The sequence below is a fragment of the Anguilla rostrata genome, chromosome 5, assembly GCF_018555375.3.
Source record: "Anguilla rostrata isolate EN2019 chromosome 5, ASM1855537v3, whole genome shotgun sequence".
Lineage (NCBI taxonomy): Eukaryota > Metazoa > Chordata > Actinopteri > Anguilliformes > Anguillidae > Anguilla > Anguilla rostrata.
In genome coordinates this window covers 50,535,444-50,559,360 of record NC_057937.1, presented here as the reverse complement: position 1 = coordinate 50,559,360, position 23,917 = coordinate 50,535,444, and the positions used below count along the sequence as shown (strand labels likewise).

General features: G+C 46.2%; 1 protein-coding gene across 3 annotated transcripts in view; it reads left to right on the top strand.

The window, feature by feature from the left end:
* LOC135255579 (DENN domain-containing protein 2B-like) overlaps nt 1-23,917 on the top strand; it is a 57,392-nt gene that overhangs the window by 19,066 nt on the left and 14,409 nt on the right. For all 3 annotated transcript variants that reach the window (XM_064336935.1, XM_064336934.1, XM_064336936.1), the window contains exons 2-12: nt 2,122-2,226; nt 7,440-8,711; nt 11,023-11,168; nt 16,462-16,607; nt 17,346-17,561; nt 18,539-18,635; nt 18,771-18,815; nt 19,140-19,324; nt 20,701-20,810; nt 21,174-21,243; nt 23,171-23,248. In XM_064336935.1, the coding sequence (XP_064193005.1) occupies nt 2,138-2,226; nt 7,440-8,711; nt 11,023-11,168; nt 16,462-16,607; nt 17,346-17,561; nt 18,539-18,635; nt 18,771-18,815; nt 19,140-19,324; nt 20,701-20,810; nt 21,174-21,243; nt 23,171-23,248 (2,454 nt within the window). In that variant the 5' untranslated portion in view covers nt 2,122-2,137. The remainder of the gene's footprint in view (nt 1-2,121; nt 2,227-7,439; nt 8,712-11,022; nt 11,169-16,461; nt 16,608-17,345; nt 17,562-18,538; nt 18,636-18,770; nt 18,816-19,139; nt 19,325-20,700; nt 20,811-21,173; nt 21,244-23,170; nt 23,249-23,917) is intronic.

The following is a 23,917-nucleotide window of genomic DNA, read 5'->3' as shown; positions in this document are numbered from 1 at the left end:
CTCCTCCTCCATCTGTCTCCATGGCACGCGGCTTCGCTGGTCGTTAGCCCGTTCCTTCAGGCATCGACTTCCTGTAAACAGGCAGCGTTTATGCCCCCCGACCCACCCTCTGGCTTCCCTGATCTCTCAGAGATTTGCGCTGACCTGCTCATAAACAAAATATGCTTCTCGGACGTACGCATTTATTTTTGTCTAAGAAAAATGAAGGAAGGGGAGGGAGTTTGAGAGACATTTGGTTCAGAGGCTTCATATTTCCCACATTTCTGTGTGGGAGCAGACGCTCCTTGGCTTGGACAGGCAGAACAAAACAGATTGGAAAAGCACATGGACCTGAGAGGACAAGGGGTTGTTTATGAAGACATCTTGGAAAGTGGGAGGAAGTTACGGAGTGGATCCTGATTGGCTGGTTTTTAGTAAGGACTTATGATATACATTCAGGACACTGGACTGTGTGTTGTGGATGGTCTGACTGGATGGCTGGAGACAAAGCATAAATCATCATCTGGCATAAACCAATGATTTCTTGCGCGGTGGGTACCAGTGGAAGTCTAAAAATGGTTACAAATGGTTTCCATCTTTTAAACACATTTTTTTAAAACATTGACCAATGGAGGAGTGAAACCTAAAATGATTTCACTTGGGCCCCTAGAACACAAAATTCTCTAGTCTGTAATGGAGCTGGTAAAACTCCTATATCATGAAATAATGAAGAGAAGCATTGCAGTGCTTCAAAGCAGTGATGCTCTCTTTGCTTGTCAGAAGGTTAACACAAGGCTAAGGAGCCATTTATTTAGCACTGCTTCACATCAGTCTAGCACATCAAGCAGGGGGTCCACTGTTCTGTTTCCCCTTAATGGTAAAAATGTAGTATGATTTATGTGATTGTGAAGGGTAAATTTCATGTTTTACCTCCTGAAAATGACAGCCCTGCAATTTCAGCCCTTATAACTGCTTTTATAAACAAAAATTGTGGGGATTCCTCCAGCAACTAATAGGTCTGCTAGGTGATGCTTTGAGACCTCAGTTTAGCCAGAAAAAGCTATTCAGTATAGCTTTTTTGAAAAATACTCCACCGTACATTGCAATTAATACATTTAATTTAACTTTGGGCTTGGATTTTGTGGTTGGGCCCTCCTGCCTCCTGCCTTGTCTGGAAAATTATCCCTCATTTTTTTGGTTTAAAACTATAATTACTGGAATGGCCTCTTAGTTCATTTCATGCTCTTTATATGACTCGCTCATGGTAATATCTTTGGAATCAGAAGGGCTGAAAGTGCTGCCTGGAGTTAGTGTTAAAAACCCCTCCCTGATCTTTTGCCTTTCCTTTATGCTCACGGTCGCTGTTTAGAATTCCGTGAAGCCATGCATCTGACAACTTGTGTGACACTCAAATTGTTGGGATTAAGGTCCATATTTTTCATAGTTTTGGCTAAATATTTACGGACCAGATTTAACCTATTTACTCCAACAATCCAAAGCTCTCATTAAAATGTAAACATGTTAAAACAAACTCTTGTGCCATTGCTTTTTTTCTCATTATGTTGACCTGCTATGTGTAAGAGACACACACAAGGGTTTAATTCGGTTTGTACTTGATGTACTGCATTTTGTTTATAAGACAAAAATGTGGCGGGGCTGTTTATTGCTGATGTTTTTCCAAAATGTACAATGCAAATGTAATTTGAATATTATAAAATGATTCCAGAGCCATCTGAAGTTGGCTATAAAATGCTCGTCATCTTGCTTCTGACATGTACCAGTAGCTGGCCTGCATGTGTTGCAGTGGGATATCTGCTTTTTATGTTTTTTGAAGATGGAGCCACACTTTAATTAATGGGCCCAAAGGGATGCTGGAGGTCAAACATGCTTACAGACTGGGATGGAAGTTACTGTACAATTTATCCTGCTATTTAAAAACTGTACTTGTAGCACTGACATGCCATTAGAAGTACTGCAGCAATATGCAGGCACCCCTGGCTGACTTAAGCCCCCTCTACCCCTGGAAAAACAATATTAATTGTGCCCCATCCCTTTGGACTCCTGGTCATTTTAGCTGATGGCTGATGGCTTTATTAACAGGAAGTCCGTAGTCTCATTGCTTGTTTTTTGCTTTTACATCAGGCGTGCTGGACGACTGATGGTAGAGGGGAGAATGACAGCCAACAAGAGCTCCAAGGCTGCCCCCCGAGCCACAACGAGTAAGACGCCTCAGGACATTCCGGAAAGGTGAGTGATTTCGGGGCTTATAATCATAATCATAATAGTGTGACTTGATATGCTGTGGGCTGCTTGTTTTTGCAGTCATTTTTACAGTTGTGAAATGTCTTTTGAAGATCCTATCCATCTCTGACAAAGCTGTATAAGTACGCATTAAGCAAACAGGAATGTTTGGAAGCTGCAGGGGTGAATCAGGGCATTGTGTTGCCCGATTTTTGTGGTCTCTTCGGTGGATTTGTATTTTGATCCCTCTGCCAAGCTGGGAAATTGCGTCACCAGAAATCGTGACACACGATCCTCAGTCTCTGTCATCTGTTTCTCCATATCAGGCGAGCTCTTGTCCACACGCTTGCAGTATGCTATTAACAAATACCCATCATGCACCATTAGCAGTTTAGTGTGGAATACATGTGCTTTCTTAGGCACTTTCCACTCCCAGGCAGAGGGAAGGACATGGAGGATTCTATAAATTGGCTGTTTTATTCTGGAGAAGGGCCCCATTCAGACATAAACCCTGTCCTTGCCTGGACTGGAGCTTGTTTTACTTATCGGATGGAGAGATTGTAGTTGCCTGCTTACAGAAAGGGAAACACTGACTCAAGATGAAGACTATGCAAGGCTTGGGGTTTTAGAAACTCTTAATTCAGTTTCCATTTCAGGAATATGCACAGCTTGTATTCCTAAACAAATTAGCCTTCCCCCTCTGGCTTTCTAGCAAAGAACTGAAGTATGGAGCGAAAACCAAAGGAGGCAAAAGCCTTTTTCTGGCTCCAGCACCTGAGGATAACAGTGCAGAAAAATCCCCCTTTTAATCATCTCCGCAATCAGCAGCTCTCCTCAGTCACGTGTGGGTTGTTTAATGAGCCAGATACCGTTTTGCCCTTGGCTTCTCTGTAGGCTTCAAATGATTTTTTTCCCCCATGAAAAACAGGAAAGGGGCCGTTGCTGCCTGGAAGTGAATTAAATGAAAAGAGATTAAGCGGTGATGGAACTGGAAGTGTTACATCTGTACAGATAGCATGGGCGGCATGGCCAGGAAGACCAGGGTGGCTCCCAGAAATCCGATGATTATCACATTTCTGACCATTCCAGTTGTAAACCAGTTTTCTCTTGCTCTCCTCAGCATCGAGTTCCCTGTGTGCTGGCAGAGGAGATATTAGCTTCAATTCAGTCAACATTTGGATTTACCTTGTAATTTCAAATGAACCAACAGGATTAACAAACTGTTTTGTGGAATAAGAAGTTTATTTTTTAAATGATCTGCAGTTAAAGTTAAGGGAAAATATCGATTGAATCCAAGCTGTTTTCCCAATCACTTGACCAGTTCCAGGGCCCTGTCGTGTCAGGGAAATAAAAAAGGAGACTTCAAAACTTGCATGAAAGAAATGATGGTGGTTCCATGGTAAAAAACCCCAAACATCTCTTCCACATTAAAAAGGAGCTGTTGGTTAATCACTCACATCCCCTGTTGAGGGATTCCTTTCAACCAGCTCATTTAATTCATTGCAAAATTCCTCAAAGAGCAAAGCTCCTTTCACAGTCTGTAAAGCAGGACATATTGCTGTTAAAGGAAGAGAAGGGAAATGGGTAGAGGGTGTTGGTCCAGGTTAGGGGAATTAGAATGCCCTGGAGGGGATGTTAATTGGGGCTCCTTATTGGGATTTCTACCTCTTTGATCCAGGTTACCAGAACCCCGCCACCTCTATGTCTAAATTGGCGTGGTCTCTGAGCAGGAAACAGCCTGTGGCTGAATTACCCACAAACCCCTTGAAGAGTCCCGCGCTGTGATTGGCTATCTCCGCATGGTCAGTGTGTGGCCTTCGCATCTGGAATTCCACGGTGCAGGACCCGGTGTTGTTTTTCCTGGCCCGGCCCGGAGAACCACAGCTCGCGGCGCTCCGATGCGAGCCGGACACAGCCTCGTTCGGTGTTTTCTTTTGGTGTAAAGAGGAACTCGCGGGAGCTGAAAGCCTGTGTCGGCCAGACGCGATCCATGGCTGCTGGAGTCATCATGGTTGAGGCGTGCCTGGGAGGAGGGAGGAGGGAGGAGGAGGAGGGGGGGTGTATTTTTAAACATGTTCTTGTCTGTTATTTCTGTAGCAGATTGAATTCAGGTTTGGCTTAAACCATAAAAATTAAGTGTGGAGAGGGAGCCAGATTGATGTGTTGTGCAGGGTTGTGGTAATAATTTGAAATACATCCGTATTATGCACCCTGAGCAGACATTTCAGGTGACACTGAAAGAACTGCCTGATGAGGTCTGTTATGTTCTGAATCTTGAAATGATTCCTCTTTCTCAGATTATTATTTGCAGATGCCTTTGGGTGACTCCTGATAATGTTAACCATTTTTATTTTTAAATTGTTTATGTTTCGTCTTGATATTTTTGTCGTTTGCTTTTCTTTTTTGGTTGGGTTTGTATGTTGTGCCCTGACACTAGTTACATAGTTGTTCAAATTCAAAAATTAAATCTGTTCTTCGGCTTGTGTTATGGGGATTGGCCCCTTCTTAGAGGGAAACATTTTTAACCATGCTTGTTGGCTCTGCACGTGCACTCACCCGGAGTCCAGTGGCCATCAGTGACGAATGAGTCCATTTAATGAGCAGTCCACATGCACAGGGTCTGACCACAACACTGAGCTCACAACAGCCTTTTCAGTCTAGTGTGACTGCCGCTTTATGGAAAAAAAGATGCTCTTGGTGTGCGCTGATTTTCAGAGCATGGATTGCGTGAGAGGGGTTTTGCCCTCTGCTTCCTTTGGTGCATAAATCTAATGGACTTAATTAATGACCGTGATGCCTGTGTTTAATTTGGCTTGTGGCATTCCAATCTCAAATTGCGGTTTTAGAAAAAAACTAACAAAAAAACAAAACAAGAAAACTGCACCAATAACTGAAAAAACATCAATGAACAATGTTGTTACTTCATTTGTGAAAGCCTTGCTCCTAATGGAAAGGTTACTTTGTAGTTCCCAACCAATTTGGTGAGTGAGTCTCATGGACTCAAAAGACAAAACAAAACAGAGAGCATCAAAGAACATAAAAATAATGACCATAGCACTGGTACGGAATGGAATCAGACCATTATAAAGCATGTGATTAAGAGTAATTGTGATGTTACACAGGGGTTAGGAGCAGTTTGGGTCAATCTGAAAGCACTTGGCTGCAGAAAACAGCAATTAGGTTGGTACTCGGAGAACTGAACTCATTAACATCCATGCACCCTGTTACTAGTTTCTCCCACACTCAAGTGATCTCCACGCCTTTGCATTAAATGCACGTGAGGCCATTTTGCAGGTGTTTCCATTTAGGCGTAATTGAATTTCAGGAGGGAGAGCCGCGGCCTGTCGGAAAGTGGGCTGATGCTGAAGCCACAGAGCGTTATGGAAGTGAGCCGTTGAGTTTCCACAAGATGGACGATGGTAGTTGCGTGGAGGGAGACGCACCAAAGCAGCGTGGGCGTGCGCCGTGACTCCCGCCTCCTCGGAAGTGTTCGTGGACTCCATTTTGGGATTACAACCTTTTCCGTGCATGTTTGACTTTTATCAGTGCGATAAAGACCTGGGAGATAAGTCAGAAAGACTAAAGCGGGCAGTGGTCAGCAGGTCCTTTGTCTGTTGCGAGCTGGAAAAACGGTTGTGCTGCCAAAATTCTAATCATGACCTGAGGTAGATACCGTCGGTCTGATTGGGATCCGGCTTAAACTCCGCTACATCGAAGCCTGTATCGTTACGAAAGCTGAAACCTCGCCAGTTTTGAGCTGGTGATGTCAGCAGGGGAAATGCATTACAGCACGCCTGCAGTTAGTGTAGTAAGTTAGCGATACCGCACAGACGTTTCCCTAATAGCTGATTCATAAGCCTGTTGTTCTTAATGGCACAGCAGCACCCTGCCAACCAACCGCCTCTGCCACAGCCACTGCACTCTGCAGCGAGCTGCTGCCTAATTTATTTAATAACAGGGGGAAGCTGTTTTACAATCAAGGCACGGTTAAAAAAAAAAAATCTGCTATTTTTTTTGTGGTCTGCCTTCCCACTACACTAATTGAAAGAGCATGCTCCTCTGTAAACAGCCTGTAAGCTTGAGCAGTGATTAATCAGTTAGCTGTCAGAGCACAGTTACCTGCAGGGTAGAGTGGCATTCTCTATGCGAGGCCAGCACTCCACAGTTACCTGCAGGGTGGAGTGGCATTCTCTATGTGAGGCCCAGAACTCCATTACCTTTCCGGCTTTTAAACAGGCTCTGTTTTTTTCTTAAGAGTAAACACAGGTATGTAGTAGGAGTACTAAACAGATCGGTTCGGCACACACAGTTTCGGTTCGCAGTTATTTGGTTCGCTTACTACAAAGATTCTCTTTGTAGAGTTTCGGGGCGACATAGCTCAGGAGGTAAGAGCGGTTGTCTGGCAGTCAGAGGGTTGCCGGTTTGATCCCCCACTCTGGGTGCGTCGAAGTGTCCCTAACCCCTAATTGCTCCCAACAAGTTGATTGGTACTTTGCATGGCAGCCTTTCACCATTAGTGTGTATGTGAATGGATAAATGCAGTCCATTTCTTTATTTGTCATGTACAGGTTATATTGGCCATTTCTATTTGATGTAACTCAACACTCCTTAATTCAATTCAAAAACAAACCACACACAAAAAAACCAGCATTTGCGTTCCGACATTGCTTTATAAAGTGTGCCGAATGTAATGGAAACATGTCGAAAATGATTGCTCGTTTACATCGTCATCCCCCTTGTGTGTCCATTATAATCACAAGGAGAGAGTTAGGGAAAGAACGGCTCCACCTCTCTGCAGCATTTAAACACCATTTATATACAGATTCTGACAGGTCAAACCATTTCATGTTGATGGCCTTAGGCTATAATCTGAGTATTATTTGAAAATATGGCACGCTTTTCCTTTTGAAAGAAAGCCTGTGAAAACTTGTTTGTTCTCTGATAATGATACGCTTCTGATAATGATTTTATTATGTTTTGATAATAATTTTTAGTAATGTTTTTATGAAATAAATGAAAACTTTGTTGCCATTGGCAATGGTACTTTTTCTCTGCTTTACCAAAAATTAACTGTGACACCAAAACCGTGAACCAAACTGGACTGTCTTTGAACAGAGTCTTTTTAACCGGTGCAGTCCTAGAACTTACTCCTAGCCCTCCTAGCATTTACCATTCTCCCGGTTCTGATGGCTCTCCCTCTCTGATTGGTCTTCCTCTAGGTGTCAGTCGGCGTCTCCGCCCCCCGTTCTCTCCGCGGGGAAGGCTCTCTCTCGGCCCCACCCTCTGAGCGACAGTGAGGAGTGCTGCCAGCGCGGCGGGGGCGGTGGCGGGTACGGGTACGTCAGGGTGAGCGAGGCCCGGCTGCGGAGCCTGAGGAACCCGAGCGGAAAGAGCGCCACCCTGTGCAGCGACTACTTCTCCCAGAGCCGCCTGCTGAAGGCCCGGAGCATCAGCTGCCTGGACAACCGGCTCTCCGTCTACAAGCCAGCCCGGGACGGGGACGGGGACAAGGACGGGGACGGGGACGGGCAGGGGGCGGAGCAAGGGCAGGGGCAGGAGCAGGCAAAGGACCCGGGGCAAAAAGAGAACCAGCTGGAGGGCAGTCCCGTCGGGGATGGACTGAGCGGAGGCGGCGGTCAGCAGGGCTGGACCTGCCCAGGCCCCGCCCCCAACCACGCCCTCCACCAGCGCAGCCTCTCCCTCACCCGCCCCGTCTCCGGCTCCCAGGCCGTGGCCATCCGCAGGCGCATCTCCGAATGGGAGTGCCGGCGGGGGGCCCCGCCTAGGATGAGCCTGTGTTTGGACAAGCGGGGGTCCCTGGGCGGCCTGGAGGGCCAGGGGCCCCTGTCCCCGACCTGCAACGAGACGGCGTTCAACCTGAAGGCCACGCGCAGGGCGAGCATCGCCTTCTCCGAGTGCTCGTACCCGGAAACGGAGGAGGAGGGGGAGGGGGTGGCCTCGGACCGGGACAGGAGGCCCAGCAAAACGGACCTGGTCCTGCGCTCCTTCTCCTCCCGCAGGGAACCGTCCGCCGTCCTAAACCGGATACAGAAGATCGAGCAGACTCTGAAGGAAAGCCCCTCCCACACCCCGCCCCTGTATCCCAGCAGTTGCTACGCGCCGGACAGGGTGCGACAGCGGGCCTTCACCATCTCCGGGCATGGGGCCGCCAGCGGCACACACGCTGGCAAACGGGCCAGCGTCGGTTCGTTCCCTGTTGGGAGGGATGCTTCCGCTGCCCTGGGACAGGACGGCGCCCCAAAACGGGAGCAGAGGGCAGGCCCTGGCAGCCCTGACCTCAGTTCCCCAGAATCGGCACGGGCTATGCCCGTCAACCCCCTGCCCAAACCCAAGCGCACCTTTGAATACGAGTGCAACAGGAGCAACGGCCTGGCCTCCCCCAGTGGCTCCCTCGAGTCTCCTCCCCCTCTGCCCTCCACCCCAGCTCCCTCCATCATGCGAAACCAGGGCAAGGACGGGAGCACACACAGGTAAGAGAAGCTTCCGGTCCTCTAATCCAGAGGTGCCCTGGGAATCTGCAGAAAGAATGTTTCCCCTTCAAGAGTGTTTGAATTAAGTTTCCGTGTTTACTAAATTATACGTTTTTCACTTTTGTAAAATAGTGCTTAACACGCTGCAGATATGAGTTTGTTAAATGCACCCTATTGTGCATGTTGGTTAATGGTGTCAGTAGTTAATACTTTTACTGAGGTGGGCAAAGTGTGGAATGTGGGGGTCATTTTAACAAGCTTTGCGATAATAATAAAAAATGGCGGAAAAAGCTGACCTACTCTGCATGGGGGCCTTGAGTTTTAAGCTAGGCCTGGCCGTGGTGGGAAAGAAGAGATGGCGCTGGGTTCAGTTATGCTGCCTGTTAGCGGTGCATGGCTGTCCCTGATTCCGCCAGCCTTGCGTCCCTGGGAGAGAGAGCCTTATGGCCCCACGCGGAGCTTTTCACCTCCTTTAACTCTCAAACAGCCCAAACCCATGAATCCGGTCTCCAGGGCCGGCTCCACATAATTGGCTAGGCTGGATAAATCACAACATGGGGGGAAGAGGGATGCGGCTTTATAAAGCTCCAGGGCACAACAACACACATTTATCAGCGGTAAAGGAAAACAGGGAGGCCTATGGATTAGTTTATGAGTTCCTGAGGCCGGCAGATGATTTATTTAGCTTGGACTTTGAGGCATATCAAACGGGCTCTCAGAGTGTTTGGCAAAGGGCAAGGGGTGACAGGTCAAACATTCACTCTGTTGATGTTGTTCCAGCATGTGAATTACTGGCTTTTCCTCCTGGCCAGTTTTGCCATAACGCGCAAGATGTGTGAACTGTCTCTCTGGCTTCGCGGACTGCGTGTTATTATAATATGGTTTTGCTTCATATCTGTCCGGGCTGAGTTTTGTTCAACACTCAGTCTGCTGTTCATCTCAGTGTTTTAGCTCTTCGTTTCCTTCCAGAATAACAGTTGTTTTTTGTCAGCTTATGTAAATAAGGTGCTTGTGGAAAGAGGTGCCTGAAGTGTCTTTCCTAATATGATTGCCTGTGAACATTGTGGTAGAAGCCAGAAAATTATCCCCATGTTGTGATATTTTACTCATCTTGGGGATTTCATTATGTGTTTATAGGACTGCAATGCCTGAACTAGATTTTATTCCATGTGATGTACTGTCACTTTCTCCATTTTTGTTCCTAATTATGTTCACCTTAAGACAGTGTAACCTTCTTTTATGTGTTATTGAACGTTCTTATTCACTAGAAGCACACTTTATGGAGGCAGAGGGGAAGGCTTAAGACAATGCTGTAAAACGATTTGCAGTCCAGGTTTAGAGTTAACAGCCTACAAGTAACCCTTCTGCGGAAACAAAGCACATAAACTATTACAACATGTTATACAGAAACAAAATATGCATTCGCCGGTCTTGGAATGAAGTATGCTATGCTAAGGAGAGTTCTCAGTCAGGTATATATCAGTGATTTCCATGTATTCCTTCTCCCATGCAGTTCAGCTATTACAGTTTTATGGCTCTCTGGGGTATGTCCATATTGCTCTGTGGCTCCAGTGCCTTCCTCCTTTCAGGTTCCCACAGAGCAGTAAGTGCTCTGCGCCGTTGCTGAAGGTGGAGCCTTGCTTAATGTGAGGAGGGAATCCTTGAATGTCCTTTTAGCTTGGGATCACAGGTTTAACTCCTGCATTCGGGAGGGGGGTGCATTAAAATTTGGTCCATCATTTATTTTTGCATCTACTTAATATGTTGTATGACAACAAAAAGCCTTTAGCGGGCTCAGGGACAATGTCGCTGTGCTAATTTTAGGAAGGATCCCCTTGGCGGGTGAACTAAGACATATTTGCGTGCTCTGTCCTGTGCACACGAGGAGAACAATTGCACCTCTTCGTGCGGTCTAAACAAACAGGAAATGACTCTCCAGTTGGAGCAGATGTCACAGTCTGGGTAATCTGATCACCGTTCATTTATACAACGCATTCTTTTTTCTGCTCTCTGTGCTTGGCTCCTGGAGCTGCAGACGGTTAGTGGAGGGTTGAGGAGTGAGGGGTGTTTGGGGCTCCTTTAGGGTTCTCCTGTACAAGAGAGGGTACTGGTGGTTTTAGGCAGATACTTTCACGGGTCAGAGTGAAAGAGAGAGTGGGCTCTGTCCCTCCCTCCTCCTCACGGTGTGTTTATCTCTGTATTAAAGTCCTGGTACCATCTTTATTTCTCACCGTTTCTTTTTTCCCTTCTTTCCCTGTCTGCATCTTCCACTTCTTCCATCCCTCCCTCCTCTCTTGGGGGCTGGGCACAGGGAATCATGTGAGTCAGAGGATGCCACCAGCCTGCCTTCCTCCCACCCCTCCTCACCCACAGCGAATGGCATGGTCTCCACGGCAACCCGCACCCGCCCCAGTTCTAAGAGCACTTTAGAGGAGAACGCCTATGAGGATATTGTAGGTAAGTATGTCGGGCTGAGGCCCAGGAAAGCCAAGGAAGATGGACACACCCTCTTCAGCACCCTCTACAGCATGATTGGGATCAATTTGGAATTTGAACCTCTAGAATTTGAATTTGAATTGGAATTACATTTACATTTTTTTCTCAACCCGTCATAGCCCACAGTTTATGAACTACTGCTCTAAAGAGGATAAAGACACCAAAGCCTATATGAAATCCTGAGAAAGTGCCAGGATTAACTGTCACCTTGGATAAGGAAGTAACAGTAAAATACTTTCTCATTGGGTGGGCGTAGGCAGAGGTCTGAAGTGCTGGCCACAGCCTTATGTTCACATTTGCCAAAAAACCAAGTTTGCCTGGTCTCTAGGTATTTTCATTATAGATTAGCACTCTGTGCCAATGTATGGAATTTAGTCGATATGTCCGATAAGCCGGGATTTATCCATCCTTCCATCCATTATCTAACAAACTGACTCCTGGTCAGGGTCACAGGGGGTACGTACTGGAGTCTGTCCCAGCATGCATTGGGCGAGATGCAGGAAATTCACCCTGGACAGGTCGCCAGTCCGGGCACACACACCTTTCACTAAGTGGGATTTATGACCTGCTTTTCTTTTTTGGCTGGAAGTGGGGAGAAACAGAATGTTTCCTCAATGTGTTCTGCACATGGTGCCCATTCATCTCAACACAGGGTGAACATGAAAGCCAGCAGGCATTCGGCTAATATAGCCCTGGCATTCCCTTGGCAAGAGGAATGTGATAGTTTACATGTATATGCAATCCTCTTTTCTAACACAAGGAGCCCAGATTAGCTGAACAACATATATTTATCTTTTTTATAGAGAACATTATTTTTTATTACTTTGAAATCTTGATTTATAGTATAATTTGTTATATTTAAAAACCTTGTTGTGTTGCAGGGGAAGGTATCTGTGGTCACATATGCCTTCTAGGTTATTTTGTAATGCCTTACCCTGGAAGTCAGAATTGTTCTTTATTGTATTGATCATAAAGTGGTGTTAAGGGTTGACTTATACATGCTGTGATTGATGGAAGTTTACAATATTGTCCCTTGGCAAGAGGGACATCGCAGTGATAGCCTGTGGTGTATTAAGTATGCAATGAAGAGGAGTGGCAGGTGGAAGCATGCCCTTTGGTGGAGTGAAAGTATATGACTGGTTGTTCCAGATTGGGTCGTAAAAAAAAGTGAAAATATTAGAGATACAAATTTAAAAAATGGATCAAAGCCCACAGCAGTATGCTTACCTGCCTCTCCCGCAAAGCCAAATTTAAGTCCTGCACTTACAGCAGTTTATTTCCCCGGTGAAGTAAGGTTGGCACAGAAATGCCACTACCCAGGGCCAGCATGTTTTATGGAGATGAGAAAATGGTCTGTTCCACATGCGGGAGATTTTTCTCTGCTTGTGTATGGATTGGCAGAGAAGAAGTCCAGCGTGAGGCCTGGAATTGCCATAAGTGCCTCTGCTTGTTTAACCTCTCTGGAAACGTGGGTGACCCCTGTCTCTACAGGCAAAAAAAAGCCCCCATTTTGTACACGAGTGTGTGGTGGGGAATGGGTTTAAGTGTTTTGCGGGCAGTGCAGATCAATTTCTGTGAAATATTTCACATTCTTGCCTGCCCCGAGCAGTCCCCCTGTAGTCCTGTTCCAGATTGAAATGGCTGGTTCTGATAAAAATGCAGTCCATTTCCTGAAAAACCATTCCGTGGTTTTCGGATCAGCTGGTCTCGTGTTAGAGACCGTGTGGGGAGGTGCACTGCATTGTGCTTCAGCGCTGTTCTCATATTTCAGCCTGTAGACAGGGGAGTTTGGACCTGGTCGGAACTCACCAGAGAAATGGACGTTCCTGCAGCCCAGTTAGCATAGAACTGCAACACAACTGTCCTTTCAGAATACTCAAATGGAAAAATATGCACCTGTTATACAGGTAAGGTTGCCAGATTTAGAATTAGTCAAAACCGGACAACATGTACAGCTGGAAGCTGTTATCGCGGTCAACTTCAGCAGCTGTCAAAGCGGAGGGTGGGAGTGGTCCCCCTCGGAACCAACACCGGCCTGGCAGGTCGTTCTATCGGACCAGGACAATTCATTAGAAACTAACGCAAACATATTTCCATCAATTACTCTGCCCATTTCAATTGCTCTATCAAAAACCGGATGTCTGGCAACCCCATTTATAGGTAGCACAAATTCATATAAACAGCAGGAGAAAGCTACAACTTCCTGAAACATGTTTTTCTGGTGAGAGCATAGTTCTGGGGTACGTGTGAAGTTTGAATTCTGGTGAATGGGCAGAGTTCCACTCTTTTGGGGGGTATGAATTCCACAGATGCCGGTTCCATTATCTATGGATTGCAACCCCCCACATGTACCAAACCAAAGCTAACATATTTTGTTATTGTGTATATGCACAATTAATTAGCTTAAACACTGATTTCTCAGGGTCTGAAATTTGGAACTCCAAACAGTTATTGTGAGCGACCTGCCTCTTTGGAGCTTACAGTGATGTAAGATATCTTGTCTTAGATTGAACCTTATCAGTTTTCAGCAATATAATCTCTTATCTGGAATAACAATGCTTATTTTAATTTGCAAGGATCACATATCTGACGAAATGCTTATGCGTGACCATTAACTTTGAGTGTCTAAACATAAGAAAACAAAACAAAGAAAGAGTTGTTGTAGACTTTCAAGCCCATTTATTCGCAGAGTACTTTCTTAGTACTCCACTGTAAACACACTGATTTGTGTAGTGTGTGGTGAAGCGATGTTTGTTCTGCACTTTTTATTATGTTGTCAGAAGTGAATTCTGTTGATTCATGAATAAACTGCTACGATACACGACACTTAAAGGCCATGCCTATCCACATGTGCTGCTCAACTGTTGTAAACAAATCATTTTTTGTTTGTGGAACATTTCTTACGACCTATCGGGTTTCGGTCCGATTGGTTTGTTCGTCATAAGCGATGGACTTATTTCGTTTTGAGTTGTGTTAGTGTGGAACGCCATGTATTTTCCATCAGCATTATACAGTGGACTTGCAGTTGTTTATACGGGCTTCGCATTGACTATGTTTCTGCCCTGTTTATTGTCACAATCTCATGTCATAATTGAGCCACACTGGTGACATACTCAAGTTCCCTGTTTACAACGGTGAGGTGTTCCTACTCTCGTGATTATTTACTTTTGTGTAACCAGAGCCGTTGATTACTAGCCTCCTCCGTACCAGCAGCCTTTCGAAACGTATCATTTCTGCTGCACATTGTCATTACACAGTTTTATTACAGCTTTGCCATAGAATGACATGGGTTCATTGGGGCCTAGCTGTCATACAATGGTAATGATATATGGTTGGAAACTAGGACCCCTTTTTGGCTGTAGCCCTGCAGTATGGGTCCTATAGGCAGAGTGGGATAAAGGAAGCTTGTTATTTTCTCATCGAGTGCCTGAGTGCTGGCACCATGAAGTTATTATGGGTGCCAGTGTAGCAGAATGATTAGGAAACTGGGCTTCTGGCTCCAAAGTAGTAAGTTTGATTCTTACTGTAAGTGGGGTACTGCTATTGTACCCTTGAGCGATTATCCAGCTGTATACATGGATTGTATGTAAAGAATGTAAGCTGTGGGAGTATCTCTGGATAAGATCATGTGGAAAAAATTATTATTATCTCAGACAGAGATTAAATGGAGTGGATATCCAGTATAAACACTATGCAGTTCACTACCGTGAATCTGAGGAAGGTAGAAGGATGCTACAGTGCGAGTTTTCATCAAAGCTGGCTGCTTTGTATGTACATGACAAGAAAACCTTGGAGAAAAGTTAAACAAATCTTGATTGTTTTAATGTCTGCACAGTGTGAAAATGGCGATAGCATTGTAGCCTAGTATGCAGTGCATTGTGCAGTGTTTTGGATAGATTTCAGAAAGAATATATATATATATATATATATATATATATATATATATATATATATATATATATATGCATGCCCAGAAGCAACAGAAACCTTTCAAAGGTTTAAGACTGAAAATTACATTTCACTGCATTCCACATTCTTAGTTCCACGGATCCTTTGTGGAGACACAAGCTGACAAAAACACAGCACTTTTGTAACAAGACTATTGGCCATTTTGAGTAAGGGGATAAAAATCTAATAGAATACAGGGCTTCAATTTAACGGGATTCTTCAAATCTCCAGTATTTTCTCCAGGGAAGCTACGGTCAAAAAGAAACTCAGAACAGAATGTGCTTTAGCGCGGAAGTGCAGACAGACTCTACTGCGCTCAAACAGTACAAAAGGCCTTTTCACTGATTTCCTTATCATTACAGTACAGTATAATAAATGGCTTTCATTATTGTGAATGTTCTAACTCTGCATTTTTTTTTTGCTCTATTTTCATTTTTAGTGCTGCTTAGCTCATTTTCTGACAGTCCCTCAGACCCTGCCAAAATGTGATTCATGCAGCACATGTTGAAGTGGACATTGTTTGATCTGTTAGTGGTTACTGGAAGTTTTACACGCTCTGGTCATTTTCCCCCCAAAAAAATCCATGTTGGTGAAATGTGTGAGATCCCTTTTCCCTTTGCTGTCAGCAGATGGTATGTACTGTACGCTCGTGGTGCCAGTGTCGACATGTACAGTGAGGTAGTAGGGTGCTGCTGATTGGTGTCCAACATTTTATATTTTTTGAGTACTGTATTATTTTTGGATAATGTACAATCATGGGTGAGTGGAGGGGGAGGGTGTTGAAGCATACATTTGTGGGCTCTAATTTGAATAATTTATGAGATATTTAAAAATATTTTCAGTGTGATTACATGATTCATTGTGTCATTGATATGCAGTTCATCCTGCCAGACTGTTGCCCAGGATAAACAAATACTGTTCAGAAACAAATGTTATACCCGTGTAGGTCAAGGCAACCACGAGACTCCATCACGCATGACTGCATCATTGACATGATGTGTTCTGTAAACTGAGGAGTTTCCACAATGGGGTGCCCCTACCCCTCCCTCTCTCCCTCCCTCTGTCTCTCTCTTTCTCCATCCTTCCCTCCCCCTCTCTCTCCCTCCCTCTCCCTCTCTGTCTCTCTCTTTCTCGTGTGAATGTGTCTTTTTGATTGCACAATAAACTCATCGTATGTGGGAGCGAGAGCGGTGTGTGGATACTGTACCGTTTCTTCCTCATTGTTTTACCCGGCGTTTACCTGTCTGAACCTGTGACCGTGTGAGCTGAGATTGCACCTCGCTGTGCGTTCTGCGCTGCTCTGCAGAGGCTCTGAAGGAGAACCCTTATGAGGACGTGGATCTAAAGGGCCGTATTCTGCTGAGGAAGTCCCGGCTGTTATCCGAGAGCTCGCGGAACTCACTCAACAGGATGTGGACCCCCCAGGACAGGAAGTCCAGTACACCTCCCCAGGTAATTCAGCATCGCTAATGGAACAGCCATGTATTTTCCTTGGGTAAGATGATTCCGCCACCCCTCTCAGCCCCTTGGCCCTGGGATTGCAGCTTGGCGGGCCCAGACAGCGTGAGAGGCCGAGGTCCTCTGGATGCACCAGGAGATTTGTTTCACAGGTGACATTTCCCCTCCGTGCTGTGACGGAAGTCTTCTGATGTGCTGAAGCCCGGTGTTGCTCCTGCACAGCCTAATGCATGCTGGGTTGAGGATATGTGGCTTTTCAGGCCTTTTAAACTCTTCACTGGCAGCTTTTTGTTGTAGATTCCAGAATATTTGCATGTTAATGAAAGATTGATCAGTGGGCCAGCGGTGAGAATTAATTCAAACAAATGGAAAATACTACTTTCTGTTGGGGATGTGCATCCACTGAAAATTCATCCTAGCTAAAGTGACTATTGCTGATTGAATTGATGTGCCTGAAAATGTGATTCAAAAATGCAATGAAAAATTATTCTCAAGAATAGATTCAATGTGGTATCTAAAAGGAATGGATGAATTAAATAAAATATTTATAACTTTATGATCTAAGAATACTACCCTTTGAAATGGTCAGCCCTTTTTGAAAAAAAATTGACACCTCAGCTTCTATTCTGATGTCAGGTGTCAATCATGTCCTGTCCCTAAGTCCGATTGTGGATCAGAGGTTGCCCTGTGTGTGTTTCATGAAATGTCTGAGTGCCTGTTTTCCGCCCCCAGCTGCCCTCCAAACCCGGCAGCCAATCACTGCGCCTCCCGGGCCCCTCGGACAGGAAGTGCCACCGGGCCTCTCGCCTGAGCAAGCGGCACGGCCCTGATGACGTGTTGCTCCTCCCCCCGCTCGGCGTCCCCTCCTCCCCCTGCGGCCTGCTGAACGACGGGCTGAGCGGCGGCGGCGACACCCTGGGGCCCCGCTGCCGCCGTAGGGTCCCGAAGGTACGGCCTGGCACGGCCTGGCACAGTTACGGGCCGTCTTGCTGGGCTGCTTGGCGGAGACGTTTCCAGCGGTCATGATTGTATTCCAGCACTGGGGCCCATTACTGCACTGAGGGTTAATGCTCGACGTGGGTGCGCCACCCAACAGCCCTCTGGCTGCATGGTTCATGTAGCAAATAAAAGCTCTTCCTGTAGAGCTGAATCCCTACATCTGAGAAAGCTCTAGGCTGACCAAAACCCATTTACTTTCATTTAAAATGTCAAGCGCCTCAAAGGCTTGGGAAAGAACACAAAGTTTGTTTTTCTGGCTGCTGTCACTTCATCTAACTCTTGAGTTGGACACTGCGCAGATTTCCAAACACAATCACGCTGCAGAGCGGCCAGACTGACTCTGGATCCTGTCACACACTCGGGCTGTGTGCTGACTGAATGCCAGTTTTCCCGCTAGCACTGTATGCCACGGTGTGGCCTAAAACACCGGAATGCCCCCCTCGCGTGGAACAACCGTGCCTAAAAGGACAGTGGCCGTCGGCCCTTGATGACCTGATGGCTTTTCCGCCTCTCCTACTCCTGTCGTTCGGTCCCACGCACCTCCACACAGTCCATGTCTTCCAGCAGACCGGCTGGCTGCATGATTCTCATAAACGTTCACAGGAGTCGCAGGGCCCCCGGTGCATGTTTCCGTTCGGAAGCATTTCTGCTCTCACGGTTCCTGTCCTGAAGGGCTGAGCTGTGACGGCAGATCTTAATTTTTACTGCGCCTCTGAGCCCCGCACCCCGCTGCAGGTCCCAGTTGTTGAACAAAGCATTCAGTACATTTAAAATGATTTATAACCGCTCACTCCCGATATTTGGGAACACAGGCTCGGGTTTTTTTGGCAGGACAAGCTCCCAGAACAGTTCATTATTGTATTACTTTGCAGCGATATTCCCTTTGTCCTGGCAGACTGTGAGCTGTGGAATTTCTCTGCTTTCAGTTGGTGCAGAGAATAAACTCCATCTACTGTTCTAAGAGAGGGAAGAAGAGACTGAAGAAGCTCTCCTTCTCCAACATAGAGCCGTCCTCTCTGAGGGGTAGGGTACCTTAATAAGCTGAATATATCTGAATCTATGTGTTACGCCCACCAGAGTTCCCAGGAATCCATGTTTTCAGAGCTTTGCCCTTCTGATTTGTAATCAGACATGTATCTCTCTTGTGTCTGTTTGCAGAAGACAACAGCGAGAGTGAGAGTGACTCAGATGACAGGTTCAAAGGTGAGGGGTCGCCCCAGAGGCAAACACCAGCAGCCTACAGTCTTTTTTTCCGGGACAGCGCTCTGCACAGTATCGTCCACCACACTGGCCCTGTGCTGGGGTTTCACAATGCTGGCACCAAGATTTAATCTCAAAAACATTCTATTAAGTCTGCTGTCTCATTTCATTTAAATCTGATGTTCACATGACTTTATAGTGAAGGGCTTTTCAGTGTAGTTATATGTCCTTATAAAAGAGTACAGGATGTGCCTTAAATGCATTAGTAGTATTAGTGCATGTTGTCTTTCATGTCTCACGTGCTGGCTGTGTGTTCCTCTCCCCCAGCTCACACACAGCGCCTCCTGAAGCTGCAGTCCCTGCTGCGTCGCGCCCCCAGCTACCGCACGCTGGAGCTGCAGCTCATCGAGTGGCAGGAGCGGGAGCTCTTCGAGTATTTCGTGGTGGTTTCCCTGAAGAAGAAGCCCACCAAGAACTCCTACACCCCAGAAGTGTCCTACCAGTTCCCCAAGGTAATGATGACATGGACCTTGGGGGGAACTTACTACTGCTTACTGCTTTCTTGCTTACTGCTGCTAAGCCACCATGTTTTGTACCTTCTCATATTTGTACTTTAGCCATTTCATATTTCATGATATGAGCAGTCCATTCAGTGCATATGGAGGTCATCATTTTACAGTCTACAGCAAGTTTCCTGTGCCCTGGTCCTATTAGCACTCACTTTACCAATTAAATCAGTTTATTACAGGGCAAAGTCACCTCACCTGGTTCCTGGGTCTAAACTAGTTACGCATTTTGGTGAACGCAAATACCATCAGACCCTGTGGTTCTCAAGGTCCAGAGCTGTTTACCAGTGTGTCAAGAATAGGCCTCTTCTTCCACTGTGAGTCTTGGCTACTCCATTAATTAACAGCTGTCTTTGCAAAAAGGGGTATTGTTACACAAATCCAGGGATTCAGAAAACTGTGACCCCTCTGTCACTCGCTGCTGTGCCATTGCTGTAACTTTATAATAGCTGCCCTGCTTATGGGAAATCAATTTTCTTTTTTCTCGAAGACAGCCAGCTGTAAACCATCTGTGGATCATTTGCTTGTAGCTTGTTAAATGTAATCACGCTTACAGTGTAGGTCATTGTTTTAAATTTAAGTGCAGAGGTGAGCCAATAATCCTCTTTAGAGGCTGAGAAAAGTGACAAAAATGACTTACATTTACACAATGTTAACGTTTATTCCCGGACTCTGTTTGAGATTACATGTGTTGTTCTTACTCACTGGCTGTTAGTGTCCATTATTTCTGCCTCTGCTGAGGGCCTAGATGAGGAGATAGCCGAGGTGGACGCATGCTTTCGCATTTAGGCCATAGGGAGGGAGGTCCCGGGATCTTTATCAACAGTAAGTAGTACAGCCAGGAAACCGTTGCCATGGCAGTTAATTGTTTAGTTGCGCAAAAGAAAATGTATCCCTCATATTTTGTGGAGCTACGATAGGGTCCCCTGGAGAGATGAGCTATGCCGGCTCTCTGCCCAAGGAAGGGCACACAATGGGGGTTGTTAGCCTGGAACAGAGCAGGCCAAAAGACTGTGGGGAGTGGGGGGGGGTTCTGTGTGTTCAGTCCAGAGGGCTTTTCTCTCCCTTTACTTCATGTTGTTAACTTCCATCGTGCTCTTTTTTTCTGCTTCTTTCTATCTCCTCTTTTTACGAACGACTTCCTCTTACGACCCCCATCCGGTCTTTTTCTTCATCGTCTTCATTCTCCTTTTCATTGTCCTGTTCATTCACTTCTTCCTCTCCTCTTCCTCCTCCTCTTCAATACCATGTCCCTTTCCCTCTTTGGATTCCTTACCTCTTCCTCTTCTTCCTCTTTCTGCTTATCTTCCTCTTCCTCACAGCTGGAGAGGCCCACTAAGCAGGTCAGAGAAGCTGAGCAGCGGCTCAAGGCCATCCCTCAGTTCTGCTTCCCGGACGCCAAGGACTGGAGCCCCGTGTCCGAGTACAACAGGTAAACAAAAGCATCACGCCTAAGCGTTTACCCCAAAAAATGCCATCACTCCTCTATGTACCACTGTCAGTATGTCCAGGTACCGCAGATAAGAACCCCAGAAAACACACTGCCTGTGTGTCATTGAGTGTGTTCTAGTACATAACGTCGGGTTACCTGAACTCACCCTTCCCTTTACCTTCCCCTGTTGCTCGGTGTTCAGGAGTTAATTCTCCGGCTAATATGCCGGAATGTTCTTTCGGAGCTGCAGAGGTGTCGGATCACCATAACATCCCTGCTGTGCTTCAGTGCTTGTGAGTGTGATTTCTGGCACTGTAAATGAGGTTGTGACAGTGATACAGAACTGCCTATGTTTGAACACAGTGAGACCTTCTCCTTCATGTTGACTGGGGAGGATGGCAGCCGACGATTTGGATATTGCAGGAGGCTGCTGGTAAGGCCCTCAGCTGCACCTTCTCCACCAATCACTGCACTCAATTGAACCTTCTCCACCAATTTGTGCCTTCTTTTATTTTCCCTGTCCATATGCAGCATTTAGACTGAGATAGTATTATAGTGTCAACACAGTTATAGCGACTGTAATTACAGAGGGTGAACAAATGACAATTGGCCGGCTACTACTTACATAGGTTTGTTATTGTGGCGTGTTTGCTTATAAATGCTTATAAAGTCTAGATTTTCTCAGGAGAGGATGAAAGGAGAAGTGATAAGAAGTATATGTTTGTGACTGTAAAGTGTCAACGTGGGATTTTAGAGCTCTGTGTTTCATCATCTGAAGTTCAATGTAGAAACATGATGTGGCTTGGGGTGTGTGTATGTCTGCGTGTGCGCATGTGTGGGAGAGAGAGACAGAGAGGGAGAGAGATTGAGAGAGACTATGAATGATTTGGGCAACGGTAGTTGTTCTCATTTACTGCGTTGTCCCTGTAATTCTGCTTACTGCCTGCATTGTCCCTGTAACTCTGGTCATTGTAGTGATTGTCCCTGTAACTGCCCCTGTAACTGTTGGACTTTCTGCATTGCCCCTGTTACTGCTCACTGCATTGCCCCTGTAACTGTTGGACTTTCTGCATTGTCCCTGTAACTGTTGGCTGTCTGCATTGTCCCTGTAACTGTTGGCTGTCTGCATTTCCCCTGTAACTGTTGGACTTTCTGCATTGCCCTGGTAACTGTTGGCTATCTGCATTGTCCCTGTTACTGCTCACTGCATTGCCCCTGTAACTGTTGGCTGTCTGCATTGCCCCTGTAACTGCTGGCTGTCTGCATTGCCCCTGTAACTGTTGGCTGTCTGCATTGCCCCTGTACCTTTTCGCTATCTGCATTGTTAATTGTGCTTGCTGCCTGGTGGATGTCCAGGGGCTGGCGAGGGGGTCGCATTCCTCAGGATTCAGCTTTGTGATTCTAACCATGCTCCACATGCTTGATTTAATCACCCAATGCACTTGCTCGAAAAAGGAGAAGTTTTCATACCTAATATGGACATGAGGACTGGGAATTCTCTGTCTGATCTTGTGTCTATACAGCATGTGTGTGTGCATGTGTGGTTTCCTGTATGTATATATATATGTGCCTGCGTGTGCGTGTGTGTCTGCTTGTATGTATGTGTGCCTGTACATATATGTACATGTGTGTGCATGCATGCGTGTACATGCGTGTGTGTGTGTGTGTGTGTGTGTGTGTGTGTGTTAATACATATGCCTGTCTGTTTGGTTGTGTGTATGTGGGAGATATCCATGCTGGTCTGTGGTAGTGTATTCAAGAGGGTATGGCTGAAACATGAGCTCTGAGATGAGGGCACCTGGGTTGTGTTTACGATGGCAAGACTCTCCCCATTGAAAGCTTCTTCCTCTGCACGTTTGTAGCCCAGACTGTGTCTGTCAGGCTATCAGTTCACCAGGAAGACTCTCCTGCACCCAGTCACCATAGCCTCTGAATCAGTGCTCCTGCGGGGACAGAGATCAGCTTCAATACACTGTGTCATCTGCATTTTTCAATCACGCTATAATACAAATGGTGCTCTCTCTCTCTTCAATTAACCTCATTCCACTGTAACCTCATTATAATAATTTGGTGTGTTTTTTTTTTTCAAATACAGCTCTATGCCAGTATTCCATTGTAACATATGAACCCTTCAGGTTGGCTTGTGTGTGAAAGCCACGATCACCCGCTTGTGAAACCATGGTGTCGTGTGCACTGCAGTCAGGCACTGTCTCCTGTGCCGTAGCGTGACCTGCCAAGGGAATGCTTTCATCTGTCTGTACACGCTCCGTGCCCAGTCAGCCAAACCTGTTCACGAGGAGCTTTGTCGAGGCACCGATGTTGATTTTTCACTTTGTGCCTCTCTCCCAACTGCCCTCCAGCCATGCGGGAAAGTTCCCCGCTTACCCGAGGTCTACTGCATCATCAGCCGCCTCGGCTGTTTCGACTTGTTCTCCAAGGTGAGCTCACGGTTTCATTCCTTCGAAAAACAGGCGCAGAAACCTGATCTCTGGGGGAGAAAAAAAACACAGGGATGAGGAGAAGTATGTTTCCCCAGAGGCCAGACCTCTGGGTCCCAGAGGAGGATTCTGTCGGCTTTGCTCTCGGAATCGAAAATCAAAGCCGCCTCTTTCGACATAAACCCGTTTATGTTTTCTTTGGGGTTTATTTCTTTTGTTGTCCCCTTTTCCACCCACCTAGCTGAGATGAAAGAGTGAGCTTTTAATGATCTCCCAGCTTTGAATCTTTGCTGCTCTGCCTTAAAGAGCAAATTACATCAAGAGCCAGTAAAATTGCTCTTGAGATCGAGCAGAGGGCCACACTCCAAAGCACATTCCTGCTGAGGTCGCGCTGGACTGTGATTATAAATGTCCTCGAGTGAAATCTGGCTGTTTATAATCAGTGCAGAGATGGGATTCGGAATTTTACCATGGTAACGGGCAGGGAACTGTCATTTGCATTAGTCATTTCCAACATCATAATGTGTTAACCTCTAAGACACTGGGTTTGAGTGTGTGGACACGCCCTGGTCACTGGTCCGCTATTGACTCCATTTGTGCGGTGGGCACAGCAGCCCCACTGGCTGGTGCTTAATTGGTCATGGCTTGGCATGGAGGGAGGGCTGCAGT